Genomic DNA, 27,085 nt, shown 5'->3' with positions numbered 1-27,085 from the left:
ATTTAAATCCAGTCATACAACTGATTTGAGAGTAGACTGAAGAGGCAGTAATTGGTGCTTTAGTTTTCCTTTCACAGTCCAATTAGAAAAGATTTTAGATTTAAAAGGGTGGAGGGTATGGTCTAAGCAATTTTTACTAGTAGTAAATGTAAAGGTTCATGTTGATCAGATTGTGGTGATGTCTCTAAGTCATAATCTTTTATATCAATTTTCCCAGAGTAATAGACATGCTGAAAAGGGCTTAGGGCTTTGGGTTTCTCAGCCAGAAGGCTTTAAGCGAAATAGACTGGTTGGTTTAAATGCTGTTCTTTATAGTTCCATAAACCTAATGCAACTCTGATGGTACTTCAGGAATAGAATGATTCCATTATGTAAATGGCATGATCTTGGGTGGATTAATGGCTCTTTTATGGGTATCTCCAAGAAATGTGGGTGGCACCTTTTCAAAACATTTTGATTGATATAGTGAGATCAGTGAATGCAGTGTTCAGCCAAAATTCTGAGTAGGGCTTCCTTTGATTTTTCTACCCCACCCTCTGCCCGCATCAGTTGTTTATAAAGGCCAGATTTAAATATTTTGCTTGCCTCTTCCCAGCTGAGTGTGTGGGGGGGGTGTGTACGCTTGTGGAAATTTATACAACTCTGAAAGGTGCTGTGCACTTCCTGTAAGACCTCTGTGCTCCTTCATCTCTCACTCATGGAAATCAAAGGAGTTTATTAGGATTAGGCCCTTAGTTGAGAGGATGGTTTGGGGATGATTTTGTTTACAGTGCTGGAACTGTTAGCTACTTGAATGTGACTATCACAATGTAAGCAAAATGTGTTCTAAACTTTAGTCTGAAGGAAGCATTAATTGCAACATAGAGAAATGGCGGACATGAGTGGGGGGAGGCAAATGGGATTTTGGAAATGGATACTTGCAACAGTAATTCTCTCCCTTTCTTGGTGGTTTTATGCTATATTATGACAGTAATGGCAAGCTTCTTATCTGTTAAATAGCTTTCTCTGAGATCCCTAATTTACTAATCAGGAACTCTTGTATTTTCTTATTTTAGAACTACTCTCAATTAGAATCAACCATTCTATTTATAGTCTAGTGCTTTAGTGCCAAAAAAATCAGGCTTAATGAAATCAAGTGACTGAGACTCCCTGTTTAGTAGTGTCTGCATTTGTGTGTATAGGAGCATGGAGAAAACAAATGAACAGGAAACAAAAATATATTGTTATTTTAGCCAACTGGGAGTACTAGACTTGCAAATGATGAATACCTGGCTGGTACAACCAAAAAAGTCTTTATACCTTAATTAAAGTTTAATCTATTTTGAGCTTGGGTTAACAATACATTCAGTGCCCAAATTCCTAAAGGATCAAAAGGCTGTTTTTGCCATATTGGATCATTCCTGGAAATAATTTGATCACTGATATCACTCTGTGTTCAGCTCTGGAAAGGTAATTGGAATTGTTCAGTTTGGATGTGTGCATATACTGAACTTCAATAGTAAAATCACCTGGTCTATGTTTCCCTTTCACTGTCTTTGTCAATAGAGAACTGCAGTGAAACTCTTACAACGTGTATGGACACGATAGGAATACAGTATACTTATATTTAATCAAGACTTCCACCTATCGGTGGACTGACTTGAAACGGTATATAATTAATAGAAATGGCTAGAGATTTTGTAGATCAGTTTTCTGGCTTTTGGAAAACTTGCTACCATGAGAGAGAGAGAGAGAGAGAACATGCACACCTGGTGGTATTGGTGTAAGAGAGGATAACCTCTTGTATTTTTGTTTGTCTGGTATTTATCTGTAGTTAATAAAGATGATAATAGGTTAACTGAACAGATAACAGGTCTCACTGGGAGAAAATCAAAGGAGACAAAATGTTGATTAAAAAAATTCAGAAGTAGCTACAGGATTGTAAAATCTGCTGTATTGCAGTGCATCAGTATCCCCGTTGTGTAGGTATAAATATTCACCTTATTCTCATAAGTGGCATATGGGCATAGTCCAAAATGCACAGTTAAAATAATACTATCCGCATAGTGTTGTAAAACCCCACTACTTGCTGCACAGCAAGTACGTTTCTAGCAAAGAGACAATGTCTTACTGCCACATAAAATTCAATTAAAAGTCAACAAGACCAAATGCCATCTTTGCAAACTGCCTCATTGTGTGTGTGACAGGTCAGACCGAAAAAAAAAGGCATGTCCCTAGATTTTATAAACTAAAAGCCTACCTCTGTCTGGGACTTTTTAGCAGTTCACCAAAAAAAAAAAAAGGGGCATTACAATATATATCCAAAGATCAGACATTGATTCAGGTATTTGTCAGAGGAGGCTGACTCAAAATCCCTTTATGAAGCAAAAGGATTATACAAACAAAGTAGCTTTTTAGGAAGGAGCCCTCAGCACAGAATGTTTTCGCCCAGGTGTCTCTCTCTTTGGAGGAATGGCAGAGCTTATACACTGCTTTATTTCCCAGCATGCTTTTACCCAGGGCTAGAACATGACTGCTAGGAGAAAAGAACGCTTCCTAACAGCCCTGCTCCCCTGGATCTGAGAGAGCTGAGCTGGCTTTGCTCACCTCCACTGTGGGGAGTTCCAGCCCACCCAGCTCATGAGACTCCAGCCCTAAAACCAGTCGGCAGAATGAGGCGGGGTTTTTGGTCTTTTTAACCAGCCCCCAGACTGTTTCCGAGCAGCCACGTCCTGCCACTTAGTGACCACATCCCCTGTCCTGCAGGTAGTTAAGGCATAAACATGGAATGGCTGTGTGCTGGTGTAGGAGGATTCACTCACAGCCTGAAAAGGCCTAAACACTTCCTTGCAGTGATTTCCACATGTGAGGAACGTCTCTTGAAAACACCTTTCTGAATGTCCTAAACAGTTCTTCTTTACCAACTTGTCAATATGGCGTGTAAATGGGCCTGAAGGAAATTACCTGGAAAGGTATTTGCCTTGTGATTGAAAACTCCCTCAGAGTCTGATCATTTGGAGTAAGAGGAGTTTCATGATCCATTTTTTATTATGTTTATAGTAAGAAAAATCTCTCCATAAACTAAGGAAGTTGCCTTTTCTATGATTTCTAGATACTGTATTATCCAAGTGTCAGTATTCAATTCTATTAAATGGGTTTTAAATGCAAGATAGTTTACAATCAAATTTTTATGCCTGGCTTAGCTTATCTTTCTAGGTGTTCGCTCGTTAGTCATTTTCACCATTTCTTTTTGCTAAGGATTTGCATTTCTTCAATTTCTTCAATTTCTTGTGCCATCTATACATATTACATTTAGAGAGCTACATGGATGGCTTCTCTTCTCTTGCCCCAGACTTATTTTATTTTTATATATTTGTTTTGGGCAGGACTCTAGTCAGCCAGTGGTAAATCTCTTAATGCATGGACAAGTACATGAGGGTTCGTTGCCTGTAGCCAGCATGGTTCTCTGCTATGATTCACTCCTTGTTTTGCCAGTAGAAAGGTTTCTGTTATTTTTTGGTGAGTAGGTAGCATATCCTCCCCTATTAAGTCTCTCTAACTTTACAATATGAAGTTTATGGATTTGTTTATGTACAAGGGAGGTGCGTTCCCCATGAATTTCACATTGCCTCTGATTTTCTGGGGGGGAACAAAACATTTCTTTTGAGTAACTTTTTATGTGCTCTGTTTCAGTACATGTTACTATGGCAATGACTGGAGGGACTACAACATCCTTTCCCATGAGCAACCACACCCGGGAGAGAGTGACTGTGGCCAAACTTACACTGGAGAACTTCTACAGCAACCTAATTTTACAGCATGAGGAGAGAGAAACCAGGTACTGTGTCTGGGTTCTTTCACACTTTTTAGCTTTTTATTTATACTGGCCTTGTGTGGTAGTTCTACAGACCAAGTCTGTGCTTTAAAGTCATTTTAGTCCCATGCACAAAGTTTTTCTTAGAAAGTTGTATTGATTTCTAACCAAATTATTAACCATTTGAGGGTACATTCTTTTGAGGGTACATGTATCTTAGCACTAAGGCCTTGTTTGGGCTCGCATATTTGTTAAAATCTCTCACTGTTGCACTAGTGTGGGTGGTAATAATTCCAGAAGCACTAGTATAGACCCAACCAACTTCATTTTAACCTCCGTTATCATCCATCCCTAGTTTCCAGCGACATCGCAATGTAAAGCTACTGATCAAAGTGTCAAAATACCAAGTCTTTACAATAATGAATACTTGTTTCTGTGGTAACAGAAATTTTTTTATTGAGGTTATACAACCAAAGAACAGGTTTTAATATCTTTTGAGCCGCTTCTTATTTAGTTGGTATGCTATTAATTGGGCCTCTCACTCCCAGTTGGGAGGATAGATTGTCCACTGGGGAGTCCTACTTAGGAGATTCTGCTGTATTTCTCAAAATGGGGAAAAGTCTTGATTTTTGAGTAGAGAAGGGCTCAAAATGAAACCCTAGAACTTAACATCCTAGCACTCGTTGTTCAAAATCTTTACTCACATGTATTGTCCCATTCACTTCAAAAGGCTCATACTTTCACCCTCATCACTTTATTCTCTTGTATCTAGGATTTGGACTACTACACTACACACATATATAAACTTACCCATGTGACCCATTGACTTCAACAGGTCTGGTCACATGTGAGCCAAGGCACGAGTGAGTATGTTCATAAGTGTTTGCAGGACTGGGGCCTTAGACGGCTCTTTGGGGCAAAGACCTTGTCATTTTTTATGTGAAATTCTGTGCAGACATCTGGTGCTGTCAAAATATAATAGCTAACATATGCTGACTGGGGCATATCATCGTGTATGCCTTTTTGTGAAACTCCCACTGTAGTCAATGGGAGCTCTGTGACTAGAGAGTTGACAGACATAGGTACGTGGTGTTCTCTTTTAAATGATATCCTTGCAACAAAGCCTGTTGCCAACTGTGTCCACATATCTATTCAGGGGACACCATCATAGGGCCTAATCACATCAGCCACACTATCAGAGGCTCATTCACCTGCACATCTACCAATGTGATATATGCCATCATGTGCCAGCAATGCCCCTCTGCCATGTACGTTGGTCAAACTGGACAGTCTCTACGTAAAAGAATAAATGGACACAAATCAGACGTCAAAAATTATAACATTCAAAAACCAGTCGGAGAACACTTCAATCTCTTTGGTCACTCACTTACAGACCTAAAAGTTGCAATTCTTCAACAAAAAAACTTCAGAAACAGACTCCAACGAGAGACTGCTGAATTGGAATTAATTTGCAAAGTGGATACGATTAATTTAGGCTTGAATAGAGACTGGGAGTGGATGGGTCATTACACAAAGTAAAACTATTTCCCCTTGTTTATTCCGCCCACCCACCCCACACTGTTCCTCAGACGTTCTTGTCAGCTGCTGGAAATGGCCCACCTTGATTATCACTACAAAAGGTTTTTTCCCCCCCACTCTCCTGCCGGTAATAGTTCACCTTAAGTGATCACTCTCATTATAGCGTGTTTGGTAACACCCATTGTTTCATGTTCTCTGTGTATCTAAATCTCCCCACTGTATTTTCCACTGAATGCATCCAATGAAGTGAGCTGTAGCTCAGGAAAGCTTATGCTCAAATAAATTGGTTAGTCTCTAAGGTGCCACAAGTACTCCTTTTCTTTTTGCGGATACAGACTAACACGGCTGCTACTCTGAAACTTGTTTTTATACAGGATCTCTTTTCCAAGAAATGGGTTCGCTGAGCACTCTAAAATTACAACTTTTTAATATTACACTTCCATTCTCCAGTTTGTGTCAAGGATAAAGAGGGGAGATCTGTGAAGTGAAGGCATTTTTGTACTGTCTGATTTTTTTTGTTTTTGTTTTAAATGTGTACTTGTATGTTTACCTGTGCAGGCAGAAAAAGCTAGAAGTGGCCATGGAAGAAGAAGGCCTGGCAGATGAAGAGGTAATACCAATTGAAATACATTTGAAGGGCTTTATCTTTCATGGTTACTGTTCAAATCTAGTGTTCGATGTGTATATGGTTGACTCTTAACAGTCTTATTATCCAATATGATACTGAGATTTTTTTTATTATTTTATAAGTTTTGCTGTTATAAAGAAACAGCATATTTTAGTGTTTATAATAGAAGCCATTAATAAGCTTTTAAATTTTTTAATAAAAAAAAAAGTTGCTTACACCCCTGTTCAGTACTTATCATCCGATAGGATAGAGGCACCCAAGAAGAATGTAACATAACACTTGTTTTTTGGGGTACAAATCTGTTTGAAATTCAGTTAGGAGTTGGGAAGGAAAGAAAAAAGGGCCAGAAACACTTGGCTGAAAGAGGCAGAAGACAAAATACACAGGAGAGAGGATCTAGGTTATAGGTCCTCATTCAGTAAGGTGTTTATGTACCCAACTTCAGGCATGTGACCAGTTCCATTGAAGTCAATGGGATTTGCGCATACTCACCTGAGGGCTGAATTCGCCACAGTGGCTTTATATTTTCACTGAACCAAATCCTAAGGTTTTTTTAAAACACTGGGCCTAGCTTTTCCTTCCCTTGCACCAGCTTTATAGCAGTAGAGGAGTTAGCCCTGCTTCACAGCAAGGTAAGTGAGAAGAGAATCACACTCACTGGATCTTTCAACATTTCCTCCATTAAATTGCCTTGATGTGGTCATTCACATCATTGTTTCTTGTATTGCACTTTACGTGATGCAATAAGAATACAATAAAATCTACCTCAAACAGTTCTTGTATTGGTGCATTTAACATACCTCTTTGGAGAGAGAAAGTAGAGAGCAAGTGGGTATATAATGCCATCTTGTGGCTTTAAATGATAATAAAAATATAGTATAAAAATGTATGACTTCATTGCTTCACCCTGATGGGTCTCAGCGCCTTTAAAATTCCTGTTAACATCACTGGAAGGTGAGGTGCTCAGCATCTCTCAGGATGAAGCCCTTTGACACTTTTATATACTAAAATGTATTGGGACTTTAATGACCATCCAGTTGCCTGGCTAATAAAAGTAGATTTTGGTGTAGATAGTAAATATTGATCTCTGCTGCCCAGCAGGCTACCCATGGCTGCCTTTTGCCTTTTCTCCCCCTGTCCAAGTCATGGAACCTGTGCTTTTGCTTTTCTTGACCTTTCCCACCTGTCCAGCCCCCAAAGTAGAACTGTCTTCTAGGCCAGTGGATTTTACCCAGTGGCATATGTAGCGGTTTTCAAACTTATGAATGGTCAAGTTTTGAAGACTCACTGGAAACAATACTTTGAAATGCCATCAGTTAGTATCTGTCCTCCCACTCACACTCCACCTCAAGAGTTGTAACTGGGTTTATTTAGGTCACTGTATAGTGGTATGTACTTTAAACAAAGTGTCTTCCCTCTCTCTCATCTATAGCGGAAACCAGTAACTAAACGTCCCCCAGACTTGTCTGCGTGATTTGTTTTTTTTTTTGTTTGTTTTTGTTTTTGTTTTTTTTTACTGTCTCCCTTTACGCAAGTAGCACAAAAAATACACAACTGGGACTGGAGTACAGGTGCAGTAAGAGCTGAAAGAATCTGTTTTCATGTCCTGTGGAAGATTTTTGAAAACATTTTCTGTCCTGAATCGGGACAAAAACTGAAAATCAAAAAAAAAATTTTTTTTGGGTCATTTGAAATATGTTTCATTTATTTCAAAATGTTTTGTTCAATTTCAACCATTTAATTTTTTTAGTATAACTAGTTTGAATTGCAAATCAGAAAAAATCATTTTGAACAGGAAAACCAGAATTTTCCATTTTTAAGATGAAACTAAAATTTTTCAAGTAAAAAAACAAAAAAAGCCCCATTTTAACAGACCTTTTCCTGCAAAAAGTATTGGTCTTGATGAATCAATATTTTCTGGCCAAAAAAAATTTCATTGAAGAATTCCCCACCCTCTCTATAATTGTTTAAAACTACTAATGTCATTATCTTAAACATGGAGAACTGAAGCTTTTTTTTTTTTTTTGGGAAGCCAATCTCTAATTACTAGGATGAGTTCTTCCTTGCGGGACAGAATATTCACACCTGCTTTTTGTGCGGTTTTTTGCACCTTCTTCTGAAGCATCTGGTGCAAGTCATGTGAGAGACAGAATATTGGACTAGATAGACCAGAGATCTGATGGAGAATTACATTTCCTATGGTCTAAAACTTTTTTCTAAAATATGGTTTTATATATTCAAAATATTTTCAATTATGTATGTTACTTAACTTACAATAAACTTTGTAATTATCATGTGATATGTTTCCATAGAAAAAACTACGTCGGTCACAGCATGCACGCAAAGAAACAGAATTCCTGCGACTGAAGAGGACTAGGCTTGGCTTAGATGATTTTGAATCTCTGAAAGTTATAGGAAGAGGAGCATTTGGGGAAGTATGTGTCCTCTTCGCTTGGAAGTGGGTTAAGCTAAATCAGACAAAGTTATATTTATTCTGGAATAAGAGTGTCCACATAGGGAGTTATTCCAGATTAGCTATTTCAGAAAATTTGCAAGTGTAGACAAGCCCTAATAAGATTTTACTGTAAAAATTAGCTTCCTTGATCTAAAGGTGATATTTGATTTGACTATGAATTTGTCAAAATATTGATCATCCCAAAGAGAGAGTTAAAATCTATTCATCAGTAAAGTTCAAAAGACAACTTGCGATTTGGTGTAAAAGTGTATAAATGGATTATGTCATGTTTCTTTCGTTCTTGTGCCTTCCTGATTTTAAAATCAAATGCATCTTTTAAGTGCCAACAATTTTCAGTCCTCCAAAATACTACAATTAACAATTTTGTGAGGTATATTAGAATGATGGTTTTCGATTTAATTTTAGGTACGCCTCGTCCAGAAGAAAGATACGGGTCATATTTATGCAATGAAGATATTGAGAAAAGCTGATATGCTGGAAAAAGAGCAGGTTTGTGGAATGGAATGCTCCTAGGTTTATAGTAAATACCTTTTGTGTTTCTGTTGCTTATGCTAGGAAATTACTGAGATTGTAAATTCTTTGGGGCAGGGACCATCAGTTTTTCCTGTGTTTGGTCAGCACCTAGCACAGTGGGCTCCTAATCCATGACTAGCACTCCTAGGCACTATGGTAATACAAATATTAATAAAGGCTGGAAAATAAGATGATATAATGGCATTTTGAAAAGTGTTGTATTTATAAGCTCTTGGAAGCAGGGACAATGCCCTTTTCCTTCAGATTTTATAGTACAGATAGGGCCCTTCGTTTTCAGTTTTTATTTTATTTAATTTTTCCTGGGAATTTATCAGTGTTTATTACCCCAACAACAAAAACAGGTGAAAATCAGTGCCAAAAAGTATTAATAATTTTTCTGGTGAAATATCAGGGTTTATTTTGGTGGACGGAAAGACAGGAGAAAAAAGTATTCGGGAGATTAATGCTTTGAATTCTGTACATCAAAGTGGTTTGGTACAGAACTCAAAACACAATGTCACCTCTGAGTTTAAGAAAACAATATATCTCTAATCCCCAAATAAAATTGTTTATTTGAATAAACAGTTTACTGTTGTAGACTTAGAACTATTAGCCTATAAATATTTACATTTTAATAATTGGGCCACACCATTTGCAATACATATACTCAACTTCATCCTTTTCTCCTGCTTATTTAAAACTTTGAATACTTCCTTGTCTTCTGAAACATATTCTGATACAGGTTTTTGTTTTCTTCCCATTTTAGTGTGTCAAATCTTTAAACCATTATCTGCTAAAAACTTGAAAAGTGTACATGGTAGGCATGAGATTCATAAGTATGTTCAGATGCGTGCACACTTCAGAGCTTACGTGCTTGCCTATTTGGTTGTTGTGTGTATCTTCTAGACCAATACATAGCCTTACTTCAATGGGCAGCTTTGCATGTACACAGAGACTAATGTATTATTGTAATACATTAAGCTCATGCAAAATATTGTATTTTCCTAATAAAACAAGTTATTTTTTATATATTTGAATGATACAAAAGTGGGGTGAAAATCGGAAAAAACTGATTAATACTTTTTTGCAAAACCCGAGCATTTTTTGGTAAAAAATCGGTTTAAATGAGGACTGTCGATTAATTGCAGTTAACTCACGCAATTAACTAAAAAAAATTAATCGCAATTAAACAATAGAATACCAATTGAAATTTATTAAATATTTTTGGATGTTTTTCTACATTTTCAAATATACTGATTTCAATTACAACAGAATACAAAGTGTACAGTGCTCACTTTATTTTACTTTTGATTACAAATATTTGCACTGTAAAATGACAAACAAAAGAAATAGTATTTTTCAGTTCACTCATACAAGTGAAAGTGCAATTTACAAATGTAGATTTTTTTGGTTTTGTTACATAACTGCATTCTGCAAACTTATAGAGCCTACAAGTCCACTCAGTCCTACTTCTCTCATAGATTCGTAGATACTAAGGTCAGAAGGGACCATTATGATCATCTAGTCTGACCTCCTGCACAACGCAGGCCACAGAATCTCACCCACCCACTCCTGCGAAAAATCTCCCACCTATGCCTGAGCTACTGAAGTCCTCAAATCGTGGTTTAAAGACTTCAAGGAGCAGAGAATCCTCCAGCAAGTGACCCATGCCCCATGCTACAGAGGAAGGCGAAAAACATCCAGGGCCTCTTCCAATCTGCCCTGGAGGAAAAATCCTTCCTGACCCCAAATATGGCGATCAGCTAAACCCTGAGCATATGGGCAAGATTCACCAGCCAGCTCCTCGATGGCAGATCCAATTGCTAAGAGAAACAAATTTGTTTACATTTACGGGAGATAATGCTGCCCTGCTTCTTATTTACAATGTCCCCTGAAAGTAAGAACAGGCATTCGCATGGCACTTTTGTAGCCAGTATTGCAAGGTATTCACATGCCAGATATGCTAAACATTCATATGTCTCTTCATGCTTCAACCACCATTCCAGAGGAATGCTTCCATGTTGATGATGCTTGTTAAAAAAAATGTGTTAATTAAATTTGTGACTGAGCTCCTTGGAGAAGAATTATATGTCTCCTGCTCCATGGTTTTACCTGCATTCGGACATCTATTTGGTGTTGTGGTAGTCTCTGACGATGACCCAGCTTATGTTGGCTACAAATGGATATAAACCGGCCATCAGGAAGTTTAGACTTGAAATTAGATGAAGATTTCTAACCTTCAGGGGAGTTAAGTTCTGGAACAGCCTTCCAAGGGGAGCAGTGGAGGCAAAAGAAATATCTGGCTTCAAGACTAAGCTTGATAAGTTTATGGAGGGGATGGTATGATGGGACAGCCTAATTTTGGCAATTTAATTGATCTTTGACTATTAGCGGTAAATATGCCCAATGGCCTATGATGGGATGTTAGATGAGGTGGGATCTGAGTTACTCCAGAGAATTCTTTCCTGGGTGTCTGGCTGGTGAGTCTTGCCCACATGCTCAGGGTTTAGCTGGTTGCCATATTTGGGGTCAGGAAGGAGTTTTCCTCCGGGGCAGATTGTAAGGGGTCCTGGGGGATTTTCCCCTTCCTCTGCAGTGTGGGGCACGGGTCACTTGCTGGAGGATTCTCTGCACCTTGAAGGCTTTAAACCATGACATGAGGACTTCAGTAGCTCAGACATAGGTTAGGGGTTTATTACAGGAGTGGGTGGGTGAGATTCTGTGGCCTGCATTGTGCAGGCGGTCAGACTAGACGATCATAATGGTCCCTTCTGCCCTTAAAGTCTGAGTCTATTTAAGAACACTTTCACTGCAGATTTGACAAAACATAGAACAGGTTCCAATATAAGATTTCTAAAGGTAGCGACAGCACTCAACCCAAGGTTTAAGAATCTTAAGTGCCTTCCTAAATCTGAGAGGGACGAGGTGTGGAGCATGCTTTCAGAAGTCTAAAAGAGCAACACTCTGATGCAGAAGCTACAGAACGTGAACCATCAAAAAAGAAAATCAACCTTCAATTGCCGGCATGTGACTCAGATGATGAAAATGAACATGCGTCAGTCCACACAGCTTTGGATCATTATCAAGCAGAATCCGTCGTCAGCATGGACGCATGTCCTGTGGGATGGTGGTTGAAGCATGAAGGGACATAAGAATCTTTAGCACATCTAGCATGTAAATATCTTGCAGCGCCGGCTATAACAATGCCATGTAAAGGCCTGTTCTCACTTTCAGGGGACGTTATAAACAAGAATAGGGCAGCGTTATTGCTGCAAATGTAAAAAAACTTGTTTGTCTGAGTGATTGGCTGAACAAGAAGTAGGACTGAGTGGACTTGTAGACGCTAAAGTTTTACATTGTTTTATTTTTTGAATGTATTTATATTTTGTACATAATGCTACATTTGTAAGTTGAACTTTCAAGATAAAGAGATTGCACTGCAGTGCTTGTATTAGGTGAACTGAAGTGCTATTTTGTTTTTTACAGTACTAATATTTGTAATAAATAATATAAAGTGAGCCCTGTACACTTTGCATTCTGTGTTGTAATTGAAATCAATATATTTGAAAATGTAGAAGACATCCAAAAATATTTAAATAATTCTATTATTGTTTAACAGCATGATTAATCATACAATTAATTGCAATTAATTTTTGTAATCACTTGACAGCCCTAGTTTAAACTGAAAAAAGAAGGAGCTTAAGTACAGAGCATTCTGACAGTACTCTATATGCAAGAGGCTTCTTGAAAAAATTTTCTTGGCCCAAATTGAAAATTGAGATATGGTTGTTAAGCCCTCTGCTGGTCAAATATGTTTTGCCCATCCCATTGTTTTAAATAGATGTTCCATTGAATAGGTACATGACTGAAACATAACCTGTGGCATTTAAACATAATTGTTATGTCTACACTGCAGCAAGAGGTGTAACTTCTGGCTCAGGTAGATATACCCACGCTAGCTCTGGCTGAGCTAATGTGCTAAAAATAACTATGGGCAACATGGGTGGTGGCAGAGACTAGTAGCCAAAGTACAGTCCCACCCTCTCTCCTGGGTTATACACTCAGGCAGCTAGCCTGTGACACTGCCTGTGTAGCTGCAACAACACTGCAATTTTTAATTCTATCAAAGCAGGTGCAGGTACATCTGTCTGAGCCAGAAATTACACCCACGGCTGCAGTATAGACATACCTACAGGGAGTAGGGAGCCTACATTTGCTCAATGTTCTGCTGCCTAATGTGTTCTATAGGAACAACACATTGAAGATAAATGCAATAAAATCTACACAATTTCAACTATGTTGACATTGGGAGAGATCATCATGATTTGTTTTTAAACTAAGTTTAATTGTATGCAATATCCTTATTCTGCAAAGGAGGGAGTGAGGAAAGAAATCATTTTCAAGGTAGTAATATGGGATCACTTAATTAGGGGTAGGCAAATAACTTGAAGTGAGTAGGCTGCTGCGGGTAGGTGACAGAATGAGGAATGTGAAGTCTACTGTCATCGCATAAATATTTCTGGCCAGTAGAGTTGGGAGGTAGGGGGGTAAAAAAATTGCATTAAAGTTCAGATCTCTCTATTGCTTGGTGAAAATAGCTCTGAAAGCTGGAAACATGTAAGATGATTTCCTTCTATTTAATAATTTCTTGTATCCGACGCATGAAAAACCTTCAGCTGTCAGGGATTACTGTTCAACTCTTCATATATCAATTTCTTTAAGAATTAGGGAACGCTCAGTGCACAATGGAATACAGTGCTTAGCTGCATTATCCCTAAGTTCCAGCGAACCTCACTGAGTTACATCATACCATGTAGTCTTTCTGCACAAGCCTCTTCTCCACTAAAATGCTCCCCCTTTACAGCACCACAGTTCTCCCAACTGCCAGTGCTGCAGACAAAAATAGCACGTCACGGTGCTTTTCCACCTGTACTACTCTGTAAACGGTTTTCAGATAAGTGTCTCAAAGCCTAAGATATTTCTCATTGCATTTTGTGAAGAGTTGATTAATATTTTTCAAAAGTTTTGCTCGTAAGTTGTATTCAACCAACAGAATATCACTTGGGATATTTTGCTGCAGCTCAGGCACTTGTATTTTACCTGTATTGATGATGGAACCAGTCTTCTGCCAGACAAACAGGCTGTGAAGTAAAAACTGCTGAAATTGGCAGTACCAATGTATCTCTCATTTCTACAGATGTGGTTAATTTAGCAACCAGCCCATTGTTATTAGAGAAGATTCATAGTCAATCGTGCTATAAGGAACGTATTATACAAAACAGTTATCAGCTCACTTACTGTGGTTACATAAATGAGAGGTCTGATAATTATTGTCAATAATAATACTCCACCTGTCATTTTACCTCTGTTTCTGCATGATTTAAGACAAGATCCTACACTTTACCCAATACTTGTACCAGGCTTTCACATTGCCTTTCAAATTACATTCCAGCCATTTGCAGGTATCTATGAATTCACAATCGGGAAAGTTACATTACAGACCAGACCTTGACATGGATTTGTACTTTAATATGTAAAAAAATGCCTTTCTTGAAATAAAAAAATCCAATAGCCAGTTTCAATAAAACATCCAAAGAAATTCCATTTTCCACAAGCTCTGTTCAACTACTGAATATTATGCATAAAATAGAAACACCCTTTACAAACAGCATCCTACCTTTGGGAATGCTTTGAGATAGTCTCTTGAATCAGGAGTTTGCCTCCAAAAAATCATGACTGCCATATAGTTATTCTCTCACAGTTGGCTTCACAGAGATTCTGTGCGGAGATGTGTACCAGGGCAGCTTGTTCCTGCCTCTCTGTTCAAGCCCACAAACTGCTCAGAGACCTTTTATTGGTAAAAACACTCCATGCAGTTTATTTACCACAGTGTTTCCACCACTCTTTTATATGCTGTACAGCCTTATGCCTACTGTCCTAGGGAGCCCTCAGCTCCGGAGGCAGGGGAGATCTCTCTCTCTCTCTCTTTTTCTGCTTCCCCTCTCTTCTTTCCTTCCTTCCTGTGCCTTTTGTATCATCTGCCTGATGGGCTAATTAGCCTCTTCGTTCTCCTCAGCCCATCAGTTAGGCACAGCTCTTCGTAATGAGGTCTACTCTAGAGTAATTAATTAGTTACAGTGACCAGAGTGCTGGCTCCGCTGCTGTTGCCCAGCACCCTGACACAGGATTATAAACAGTTTCTTCATCAGAGATCATGAACAGTGTAGTGATTGTTACAGTAACTAGATATACAATTTAATATTAAAGTAATAATTGTCCTTGATATTAATGACAATTTGTTTATCTGCATGTAGGTGGCCCATATCAGAGCAGAAAGAGACATATTGGTTGAAGCGGATGGTGCTTGGGTGGTGAAAATGTTTTATAGTTTTCAGGATAAAAGGAATCTTTACCTGATCATGGAGTTCCTACCTGGAGGTAAAAAGCAAACCAATGAGTTCAGTGGCTCAGTGCTTAAAGTATTTATTCCTTTTTTTATGTAGTTGATGACAAAAGCAATCTTAATGGGATTTTTATGCTATGTTAAATTTCAGTGTCAGTGATATCACCATTCCTGCATTTTTTTTTCATTTTTTTAAGCCCTTAAAACATCTGTAATCATAGTTGTGGTTTTGGATGAAATAATTCCTGTAATCAGCTGTTCTGCTGTTCTCTACAGATGCCAATAACTGTGAAAGTGGCTATTGCTGAAAACAATTACTGTGTGGTATATGTTAGGAGATACGTAATTAAACTGACTCCACCTCACTGAGTACCCTACTTAAAAATCCAGTTAATAATTTTCAGCTGGTTCCTGCTAGGTCCAATTTGCCAAACAGGCTCTGAAGCAGAGTAACAATGGGTCTATTGGGCTAGCAATTCCGTGCAGTTGAAACCTGCAGAAGCCAATTGTAGGATTCTAATGGAATCTACTGACATTTCCAGTAGGGCTATCCTGGGTAATTAAAATGCACTGGTCTTTCTAATGTGTTTTTCTCTGTGGGTAGGTGATATGATGACCTTACTTATGAAGAAAGACACTTTAACAGAAGAGGAAACACAATTTTACATTTCTGAAACTGTGCTGGCCATCGATGCCATTCATCAGCTGGGATTCATCCATAGAGATATTAAACCAGATAACCTCTTGCTGGATGCCAAGGCATGTAACTTGTTTGTAAACTATTTAAGTTTAAACTTCTACTGTCTGATGCCAATCTCCCTTACATGTGTGTTAATCAGAAATAACTCCATTGTATCCGTTAGCATTACACTAGTGTTTAAACTGGTGGGAGTGAAATCAGAATCTGCCTCCCATATTTTATCTTGTAGAACATCTATACAATTAGCATAGCAAAAGTAGCACTAAATTGTTTCACTTTACTGAAAGTGTTTACAATGGGGATCTTCTTAGATGCTAGAAAAGACCCATCCACAATGTCCATATACTTGCAGACTGTAGTGTCGAGCTAAAACCACATTCACATACATTAATTGTTGTTGCAGTCTGTTACTTTAAGAAAAGCATAAAGTACAAAATATACGATAATGCTACATAAATGTTCAGTTTTTCTTTTAAATGATCATTGTCATTTTTGATGCCATTATCTCATTTGGCTTTTTATCTGTTAACTGATCAGAAGGGAGATTTACTGGTAAGAGCCAAGAATCTAAACTAGTCTGTTACCTTATGTGAGTCTGATGACCACCTTTGTATCTTTCTAAATCTAGCTATAAAACTGGATTAAAACACGATATTAAATTTTTTAAAGTATATTTCATCCTAGTTGAGACTTCCTAAGTAAACAGTATTGTACTTTTCCATTTTTTCCCTCTAACCCCAAGCATCAGATAAACAAACAAAACTCCAAAATTCTTTGGAATAATTAAGCATAGTTCATTCATTACAAAGAAGAGGCAATGATTCCCCTGCTAAGAAAAAATCATTCTTTCTTGCTGTATAAAGATTCAGTCATTATAATGCCCTCTAGATAAATAATCCTGCACAAATCTGCAGTTCACGCATTTCTGAAGTGAGTAGGTAATGTTATTAAGATGCGTTGCTCCCTTTAACACTCAACTTTTCCAATAATGTTTTTATCTTCTCTTGATTCTGTAGGGTCATGTGAAGCTATCTGATTTTGGACTATGCACTGGTTTAAAGAAAGCTCATCGAACTGAATTCTACAGGAACCTCACACACAATCCACCAAGTGACTTTTGTAAGTATAAAGGTGTTCTAGTTAAAGTGTTAAACGGCTTTAGACTGCAGCCATTCCACACTGTAATTTTAAGCCTGTTAGGTTTCACAGAATAAGCAAGACTGGGTTGGGTTGAGTTGTTTTTTGAATGGGAGAAGACTCCACAGAATAGCTAGGCATTAGAGGAAGGAGATGGTGTTGGTGATTCTGTAGGTGGCACTTTTCTCCGAGTCTGAATTGAACCCATCCCCCATAATGTTAGCGGACCCTGCACTTCTGGAAACTTTCTTTCAGCTAGAATGTCCTCATCAGTTGGAATCAGTAATGATCTGATGAAACTTTTCATAATGGTAAGGGTGTCATCCTATTTGCCATGGTCACATTTCAATGGTAGGTAACTAATTACCTGCTTCTGATCTAAATTCCCCTTGTGGCTGAATTCGGATTCCTTGTTCTTAACTTCCAGCTTTGCTGTGCAATGGCTGCCATGGTCAGAGGTGCCTGTATTTTATTGGTGGAAGGAGTAATCTGTGTATATACATTACCAGGCCCAACATAAAGGTGTTGCGCTTCAGTTAGTTAATGTTGTAAAACATTAAGAAATCCTTGGATCATTGTATCAAATATCATTATTGTTACTATTGCACTTTAAACATTCCCTGTCCAGGCAGCTTAGAATTGTTTGACATAATCTCCCTTTTCCCTCTTCCATTCTACCAAAAAAATAAAAATCTGTAATTGGGCATTTTAAAGGTACAAAAAGATTATTTTGTAAAAATGACATGTTATCAATCGGGCTGATTTTTTTTTTCTTTTTTTCTTGTACTCTTTCACAAATCTTTTAATGTCTAATAACTCTGTTTTGTAACTAAGCATTTCAGAATATGAACTCAAAGAGAAAAGCAGAAACGTGGAAGAAGAACAGACGACAGCTGGTGAGTCACTTTGCAGTGGAACCTATTTACGTTTTGTAGAAATAAAGTTGTCTGCACATACCTCTTTGTACAGACAAACTTTAAAAGTCTGCGTTAATGTTCAAGTTGCTGCCTTAAAATCTCAAAGGCCCAGATCATGCAAACATGAACGTGCTTAACTTCGTGTGAGTAGTTCCACTGTAGTCAAGAGGCAGTGTGGTTTAGTAGTTAAGGCACCAAATTCAGTCACAAGATCTGAGGGCAGATCTTCAGTTGGTATAAATGTTTATAGCATGGAGCCATGGAAACTTTTATACAGATCTGCCACTTGGAGCACTTATTCCTGGCTCTGCCACTGGACCTGCTGTCAAGTCAATTCACTTCTCTGTGCTTTTGTTTCCCTTCCCACCTTTCGTTTGTCTTGTCATTTAGACTGGAAACTCTTCAGAGCAGGGATTGCTTCTTACATACGTTTGTATATTACCTAGCACAGTGGGGCCCCCCTCTCAGTTGGGTCCTCAAAGTGCTATCATCATACATTGAATTAATGCTAACAACAAGTGTTTGCATGATTAGTGCCTAAGTAAGGATATTCAAAAACAGTCCACCAGTAAAGGTAACTCAACTACATTGTACAACTGAGTTCATATAATTGATTGTATGCTTTGTAAATCACAAACTGTAATATATTAAACTCATAAAATAACAACAAAAGTATGTCTTTGCTGTATTTGAAAAGATTAATAAATATTTGTAAATAGAAAAAATAATAAACATTGCATGTGTGCAGTACAGCCAAGCAAACATTGCTCTCTGACCCTTAACTTTGGCATTTCTTGACTCGATAAAATTTACATTGGTGGTTGAGCTGGTTTAAAATATCTGACACATTTGTTTTTCAAAACACCTATTTGCTTGTGTGTTTTGTAATTTTATAGGTTGTGTCTTCACTGCACTGTTAACTTGGGTGATTGGCAGTTGGGCGAGAGCCCCTGGATGGGTCCAGTTTGGGTGTGAGCAGCCAAACCATAAAGCCATGTCCACTAGCCTGAGTCAACACTGGCACTGTACTTGCTTGTGTGAGACACTAGGACTTCTGAGGTCTCATCCCATGGTTCTTTGCACTGCAGTAAAATGAGATGCTCTGTGATTGTTTCCTAGTGAATTATAGGAGAACGTCTCTGTCTTTCTGGGCATGGAGTGGGGTCTGTGGGAAGGCATTGGAAAACTATCAGCAGTTGAGTGATTGAGCCCGCGTCCTCACTGCAAAGTAGGCAGGTTACCACCCTGAGTGTAATTAGCATTTTGGCTTTAAGTAGAGATGAGTGACATTCAAAATTTCCATCCGTTGGGAAATTCCTGACCAGCTCTAGCTTTAACCTGTACCCCAGGATAGGCCAGCGAGCTCAGGTACAAAGCACACCTCACTTTTTTGTGTGTGAATGGGAGCCATGTTAGGGGAAACACCTGCATAAGAGCCTGAGTTAATTCTGCAATGCAGACGCGCTCATATACAGAACAGTTTGTTAGTGTTTCAGGAGCGTCAGATGTTGAATGTACACTTTTTCTGACTTCGTTTGTAATTTACTAGTAATACGGTAGGCTAAAATGTAGATAAAGAACTGTGATCTAAGAAATCGTTGATATTTCCGTCTGTATGTACTATGGTCTCGTCACACTTCGGGGGGGCAGGGGGGGCAGTCTAACTTCAAAGTTATTTTTGGTTCTGTGCTTGTGTATCTAAATGAACGGTCTCTCTTGAGTTTTATGTATTGTGACTTATCAAATGACTTACCCTTTTTCCACTAAATATTAGTGCTCTATATATTCATTCCAATACGTTTTTTTTCCACAGAACTTTAAAATGGTGAGTGTATAACCCATATAAAGAGCCCACCCAACCCCTACTTTTTTTCCCCCAGGCATACTCTACTGTTGGGACCCCAGATTATATTGCTCCGGAAGTATTCATGCAGACTGGGTACAACAAGTTGTGTGACTGGTGGTCTTTGGGAGTGATTATGTATGAAATGCTAATAGGTAGGTTGTTACCAACCCCGGGATAGATTTTAGGGTCGGAAGGGACCATTAGATGATTGAGTCTGACCTGCTGTATAACACAGGGCATAGAATTTCATCTAGTAACTTTTTTTTATTGAGCCCAACAATTCATGCCCAACTAAGTAGATCTTCCAGAAGGGCATTCACTCTTAATCTGAAGACATTCAGAGATGGAGAATACGCCACTTCCCTTAGTAGTTTGGTCCAGTGATCGACCAGCCTCACTGTTAAAAATTGTTACAGATTCAGTCCCCTTAACCTTTAACTTTACTATTCCAAAGGTATTTGGTAGCTTTCAAGGAGAGAATTTCTTTCGCTGACATTGCCATGCAGAACTTTTTGAGGGAGAGGTAGCAAAATGGCTTTGTTTTATGGCAGACTGGGCCTAAGTACATTTTTCTAATGCTGGAAAAGCTCATTAAGCTTTTTTCCATGTATATAGGGTATCCACCTTTCTGCTCAGAAACGCCACAAGAAACTTATAGGAAAGTTATGAACTGGAAAGAAACATTGGTATTTCCTCCAGAGGTGCCCATTTCAGAGAAAGCAAAGGACTTAATTCTAAGGTGAGTAACTAAAACACTTGCGGCCATTCAGACCCATAGACATGATCATCTTCCATTATGTTCATTTTCCAGTGTGTAGAGAAACTCATTTCTGCAGTGTGGAAAGGTGCTGAACTCCTCTCCTTCTCCCCATACAACCATTTCCTGAGGCAAAGCTTTACAGGGATGGAAGTTCAGCTCGCTGGGCCAGATCTGCTACCACTGAAGTTGATGGGATCAAGAGTAGGCCCTAAGGAGGGAAGTCCTGAATTAGACTAATGTTTCAGAGTAGCAGATGTGTTAGTCTGTATTCGCAAAAAGAAAAGGAGGACTTGTGGCACCTTAGAGACTACGCAATTTATTTGAGCATGAGCTTTTGTGAGCTACAGCTCACTTCATCAGAGGCTGACAGAACCCCCATTCAATGGAAGTTCTGTCTGTATTAGGACTGCATGAGTGGGCCCTGAAAGAATATAAGAAATGGGGAGAGAGGAGGAATAAAGGGAGGATCATGAGGATGCAGGAAAAGAACAGTGATGATAGATTTTAGTGTGTAATACTTGGTCTTGTAAAGCATGAGATGCGTGGGCTGCATTAGTCTTTATTACAGCTACCTTTCAAAAGATATAACTTTAGAAGCCGTCTTTTGTGACAAGCACTATAAAAATTATTAATAATGGTCCACAGTTATCTGGGATAAATTATTCAATCAAGTGGAAGATCAAAGCATCTTTTAATTTTAGACACAGAGAAGGTTTTAGGTTGAAAGAGAAGTTGAAGGACCCCATCCAGGTACCTCTCCCACTTCACTCTTTCCGCTATCCACTTCATCTGTTCTTGGTAAATATTTCAATTTTTCAGTTTTTCAATTACACCTCACAAAAATTTGTTCCAAATTCTCATCTGAATGCTTTGCATGAGGGAACAGGAATAATGCAACTGCAAATCTCTTGGAGTGTCTGTCTCCAGCAACAGAGACAGAACAGATCTGAAAAAAAAGAATGTTTTTGAAAATTTGATTTTTGTTATCCATCGGGGAACTGGAACAACTGAACAGCATCCAGCACGTAAAGCACATCAATTCAGAGCCAAACAAAACAACACAGCAGATATAATGGAGTTTGACTTAATCAGCATTTCTCAAATGCAGCCACTGTGGTTGCATGTGGCCACCGTGAGCTTTTCTTGTAGTCATAGCATCCTGTGCTGTGATGGGGGGGTAAGAGGAGCAAAGCAGTGCCTCCTTCCCTCCACTCCCCATTGCTCCTGCACTGCCTTAGTGTTGGTTGCTGGGGCCTCCAGCAAGGGTTGGACCCTGCCCCCCTCTGGAGACACCTGGGGCACAACGGTGGAGGAGCAGTCACTTGGTGAGTTCCTCACCTTCTGGCCATGGGGCTTCAGGCTCCAGCCCCGAGCTCTGAATGCGTGGTGGTGGGCCCCAGGCTCTGTCCGCGCAGCTTTGGGCTGTCCCCAAGACCCCTCCCCTCAGCTTCAGGCTTTGGCCCCCTGCTGCCTCATCCAGCCACCCATCCCCATGGTCCCCGCTCCCCCTGACCCCCCCAGCCAGGGCTTAATTTGCCCCGACGTTTTCTGGGGCTGAGTAAATGATACTTGTATGTTTGTTAATATCACTTTTCACAACTGACTTACTAGCTAGCAATGAATAAATTACAATAATTTGGATGTATATATGTACATATTTATTTGTTTTTCCTAAAGTTAATTAAGTATTTTAGGAAAAAGCGTGAGAGTGGCCACCAGCAAGAGTTGGTGGCTGCACTCCAAGGCCACCAAGTAATTTGTCCTGAGAACCCCAATATAGAGTTGTTGGGCTATCTGGATAAAATCACATTTCCAAAAGCCATTTCTTGGTGGTGGTGGTGGTGGTGTTTATTCCTTACTTAATATTGATTGACCTGTAGGGATTTGGTTTCAAGGATCAGATTAGAAATAATTTTTCGTTGGCTTTTTTATTTTTTGACAGAAGGGTACTTTGATATATTCAAAGGTTGAGGTGTGAAATTATTTCCTACAAGTGCCATTCAGATGTAAGCCAAGAATATTACTCTTGTGGGAGTATGGCTTAGTCAATTTATAACCTGACTGACTTGTTACATTACTGAAATGCCTGTCAGAACTTGCTTTGTGCTGGCAAGAAAGAGTTTTGTTTCTGTGAAGGTTTGGCAGGTAACATCTTTTATGAATCTGGATGTTGTGATCATTTAGGTATAGCCAGTTACCCAGATTGATTCTTATAAATGAATTGCTCTGAGTGTGTTAGCAACTGCCGAACACACACTCTTGTAATTCTGTTGCCTGAAATAATGGAGAGAATCTTCGATCTGCTGGACAACAATTGCTGCTGAGCACAAATTGTCTACTGCTTTCCGTGCGGAACAGATGACTACGTGAGAGCAGAAGTGGAATGTAGTTAAACAACTCAACTTTCAGAAGCAACATTAGTTTATACAAAAGCAGCATGTCCGTCAGCAAAGGGGTTTATGGGAGGGCAGCACAGTGTCATGCAGCACGCTGAAGGCCCAATCTGCAAGTAGCTGAGTGGATTCAACTCCCATGAGATCAATGGGTGGCTTAGAACCTAGAGGGACTGGGCTCTTTGTTTGAAAGGGCCTTGTTGTTTCTCCATTATGGATGCTTGACAAGGCACTTGCTTCTCCAGTTGTCTGGTGGCTAAGCTACCAGTTCCAGGAGGCTGAATCACAGCGCAGCACTGACTGCTTGTCTGGTGGAACGTGCCGCTGTGTAATGTGGGCGGATAAGGAGGTTTTGGAGGTTGGTTAAAAAGAGCACGTACTTAGCAGAAATGGATGCTTTAAAATCAAGGTATCTCTCTTGGGCCAGACCATATAGAGAAACTGGAAATTCCAAGAAACTAAACGTCTTTCTGTTACTGAATAATAACCAGCCCTGGCAGCAACTTGGTCACAGAAGCCTGGGGCTGGAGGGGAAATATGAGATATTACCATTGTAGCATTGTGCCTTTTATAATATGACGGACAACATTTTATTTCTGTGATTTTTCTAGGTGTAATGGGAAGTTGAACAATCCAAAGATAAAACAATTTTAAAGGATTTTACAAAATTTCTGCTACAGGATTGTACAATGATTTATTTTGTAGGCTCCTTTCTGCATTGATTGTAACATTCTTCCTTTTCTCCCCGTCAGATTTTGTATTGATTCAGAAAATAGAATTGGTAGTAATGGAGTAGAGGAAATAAAAGATCATCCATTTTTTGAAGAAGTTGACTGGGGACATATCAGGTATATAGATGTGCTTTGTATATTGGATCTAAATCTTGGTAGCAATAATTTCATATGCTGTAAAGGCAGGAATAACTTGTCTTAATTAGCTTTTTATTTTAAAGTGTACCTCTTGGGAAAAACAAGCAATTCCAGCCTTGTTCTCAGAGGAGGGAAACTGACATTCATAGAGCTGATCAGTCTTTTAACATTCCCTAAACTAGAGAGAATCCAGACTAGTTTGCAGTGATGCAGGACAGAAAGCAGTGGTGGCAGGGAAAGCAGAGTGATTCCTGATTTGCACTCACCTACCTCCAGCATGTTTGCTCCCATGGCTGCAGTGGGCCAGACCTTAGAAGCCTCCCACCTCTCCCCCTGCTCCCACAGCTACCCGTACTGTAACAGGCTGCCAGTATAGCTCATGGCTTTGAAAATACATGTGGCCAGTTCCCCGAGAACAGCCAGTGGTCACCCGGAGGTAGCATGTAGCCTTCTGACCAGGTCATTTGAGGAGGGGAAAAAAAAGAAAATTAAAAAACCCCAGCAAATAAAAATAGCAAACAAAAAAATCATACACAGAAATCACATGGAGAAAGAGAATGAAAAGGAGAAAAGGCTGCAACTATGAATGAAACACAGGGGCATCTCTTTTAAAACGGACTTCAGTGGCACTCAAAATATGGCCAGTAGGGACTGCTGCTGCTCCCATCCTTTCAGGATGCAAGGTAAACCTGTGTCTTATAAATATCGTACCTTCATATGTAAAAGCCCATATTTCTCCTTAATGGTCACCCCACCCAATCCCACAGCTCACTTAGCTCAGTTGAAGTCAGTGGAGGTATAACATTGTACACCAGCTGAGGATCTTGACCTTCGTGTTTACAAGGGGGATATTGTCATCCTGTAGCAAAATTAAAAGGTAATGAAGCCTTTCTTACTGTTCGGTTCTCTTTTATTTGTGTGTAGGGAGAGGCCAGCTGCAATTCCTATAGAAATCAAAAGTATTGACGACACTTCCAATTTCGATGAATTTCCTGAATCTGATATTTTACAGCCAGGTGAGACCTTGTAAATTGCAGTCGTATCTAACACATCCCAAAATATAACCATACATTTTATCTCCATTTTATTCATTTTTCCAGTATCTTGATCCAGCTACTTCAGACCTGCACTGTGTTTGGATTATCTGGGAACTTTGTTAGTGAATTGCATTTAAATAAAAAAAAATGTAAATCTGTGAATTTACCCCTTCCTTAATCCTCTTTCTCGGGCAGCGTGAAAAGATAGCTTTTAATATTGAGTTAATATAGGGGGAAAAAGGGTGTGGGGGTGTGTGTGTGAAGGTGGGTGGGGGTGGGGGTGTGAGAGAGAAGGTGTGTTGCCTTAACGGTAAGCAGCTACAGGATTTCACCATATAGACAATATCACCACATTTCTGGTAAAGTGTATTGCACTAATTGGTTTCAGATGTTTGGTAACACTGAAATTTAAGCCAGAAGCAAATGTTATATTCTTTGTGGGCAAAATTTCAAAAGCATCTAAACGATAGACAAGCAGCAGTACTAAGGACTGTTAGATCCTTGGCAACCTAATTCTCATTGTAAGTCATATAGGCACTTTTGAAAAAGTTAGGTCCGCATATAGCAGGAGATTCTTAAATGTATGAGACCTGAATCTGCAAGGTGATGGGTTCCCTCAGCTCCCACTGGCTTCAGTTATACTATTTATGTGTGTTGAGATGCATGCTTAAGTATGTTGGCGTCAAACAGTCTTTACTATTTTTCTAGCTCCTCCCACTTACCCAAAATCTTAATTTTTTTTCTGTAACTCTGAAATGGCTCCTATATAATGGCAAGTTGGTTTTCCTCTTCCTTTAATGCCAGAATTTTCAAACCTGGATGCGTAAAGTTAGGTACCTAAGTCTATATTTAGGCAGCTAATTAAATTACATGGATTTATTTTCATAAGTTTTGAGGATCTATTACTCCCATTGACTTTAATAGGCATTCGTGATACACAGTATCACAGAAAATGTTGCTTATTCTTTTGATGCCTAAATATGAACTTGAGACCCTAACTTTCAGCACCACGTCTGAAAATGTTGGCCTAGAACTATAGGAACATTTATTCTGAGTAATTATTTTACAAGAACAATTCTGTGTTCAGCACTGGAATAATATTAGATGTTCATAAAGTCAAATGTTAGCTCTCCTCAATGTTCTACAAACATCACAAAAGCACTAAGTAGTGAAGAAGAGTGTAAATATAGAGTGATATAGTCCTGTTGGGAAAGGTCTGATTTGGTGCTGCTGTTTCTGGTGGGATACCGTGTGCGTGTGAACTCCTAAAAGTTGTTGGTTTTTTAATTGTGGTCACAGTTGTGGATCAGTATCTTACTGTGGCAGGCAATATAAAGGGCATTCCTTCCTCAAAGATGCCGGTTGATATCCTGGCCCTCCTGAAGTTAATGGCAAAACTTCCATTGACTTTACTAGGACCAGGATTTCGCCTGTAGTCTTTATGATGCTAGAGAGAACCAACTTCAGGATTGTTTGCCTGACATTGTGTGGCAGCTTCTCTTACCAGCAATACTAATGTTTTTAATTCTTTCCTTTTGATTTCTACATTCCAGTGCCAAATACCACAGAACCTGACTACAAATCCAAAGACTGGGTTTTCCTCAATTATACCTACAAGAGGTTTGAAGGGCTTACACAGCGTGGCTCTATCCCTTCCTACATGAAAGCTGGGAAGTTGTGAAACAAAACAAAACCCCACAAAATTAAAAACAAAACAAACAAAAAAAACCTCAGGTAGCTGCATCACCAGGCCTGCTTGGCGTAGATATCAATACAGTGACTCTGGTGCGCATCGACTTCACAAAGAAATTCTACGGGATTAGGATTTCTAAGACTACTACAGGAATTAGTTGGCAGTGCCAGCTGGCTTTTTTTTTTTTTTTTTTTTTTTTAATATTGGAATATTTTTGTTAACTTTATTATACAAAGGTACTGGAATAAAAGGATCATACATCCCTTTGTAAGTGCACTGCCTATGGGTGTATAAAGGTTAATTATGCCTCTGTGTACTGTGGCTTTGTTTGTACTGTAAGCCATCTAATCCACCCGGAGAAAAACATATCATTTTAAAAAG

The 27,085-nt window shown here is 39.0% G+C and overlaps 1 protein-coding gene across 1 annotated transcript in view; it reads left to right on the top strand.

The window, feature by feature from the left end:
• The window catches only part of STK38L (serine/threonine kinase 38 like), a 53,552-nt gene extending 26,679 nt beyond the window's left edge, over positions 1 to 26,873 (top strand). The window contains exons 2-14 of the mRNA XM_084625753.1: positions 3,673 to 3,817; positions 5,891 to 5,942; positions 8,273 to 8,395; positions 8,842 to 8,925; positions 15,264 to 15,387; positions 15,957 to 16,111; positions 17,069 to 17,171; positions 18,024 to 18,085; positions 19,987 to 20,104; positions 20,568 to 20,691; positions 23,858 to 23,953; positions 24,899 to 24,990; positions 26,565 to 26,873. Coding sequence (XP_084481879.1) covers positions 3,684 to 3,817; positions 5,891 to 5,942; positions 8,273 to 8,395; positions 8,842 to 8,925; positions 15,264 to 15,387; positions 15,957 to 16,111; positions 17,069 to 17,171; positions 18,024 to 18,085; positions 19,987 to 20,104; positions 20,568 to 20,691; positions 23,858 to 23,953; positions 24,899 to 24,990; positions 26,565 to 26,692 — 1,395 coding nt within the window. The 5' untranslated portion in view covers positions 3,673 to 3,683 and the 3' untranslated portion in view covers positions 26,693 to 26,873. The remainder of the gene's footprint in view (positions 1 to 3,672; positions 3,818 to 5,890; positions 5,943 to 8,272; positions 8,396 to 8,841; positions 8,926 to 15,263; positions 15,388 to 15,956; positions 16,112 to 17,068; positions 17,172 to 18,023; positions 18,086 to 19,986; positions 20,105 to 20,567; positions 20,692 to 23,857; positions 23,954 to 24,898; positions 24,991 to 26,564) is intronic.
• The last annotated feature ends 212 nt before the right edge of the window (positions 26,874 to 27,085 follow it).

Source organism: Lepidochelys olivacea (assembly GCF_965140295.1).
Source record: "Lepidochelys olivacea isolate rLepOli2 genome assembly, chromosome: 1".
Lineage (NCBI taxonomy): Eukaryota > Metazoa > Chordata > Testudines > Cheloniidae > Lepidochelys > Lepidochelys olivacea.
Note: the sequence above shows the minus strand (reverse complement) of the source record. Positions and strands in the feature narration are given on the sequence as shown.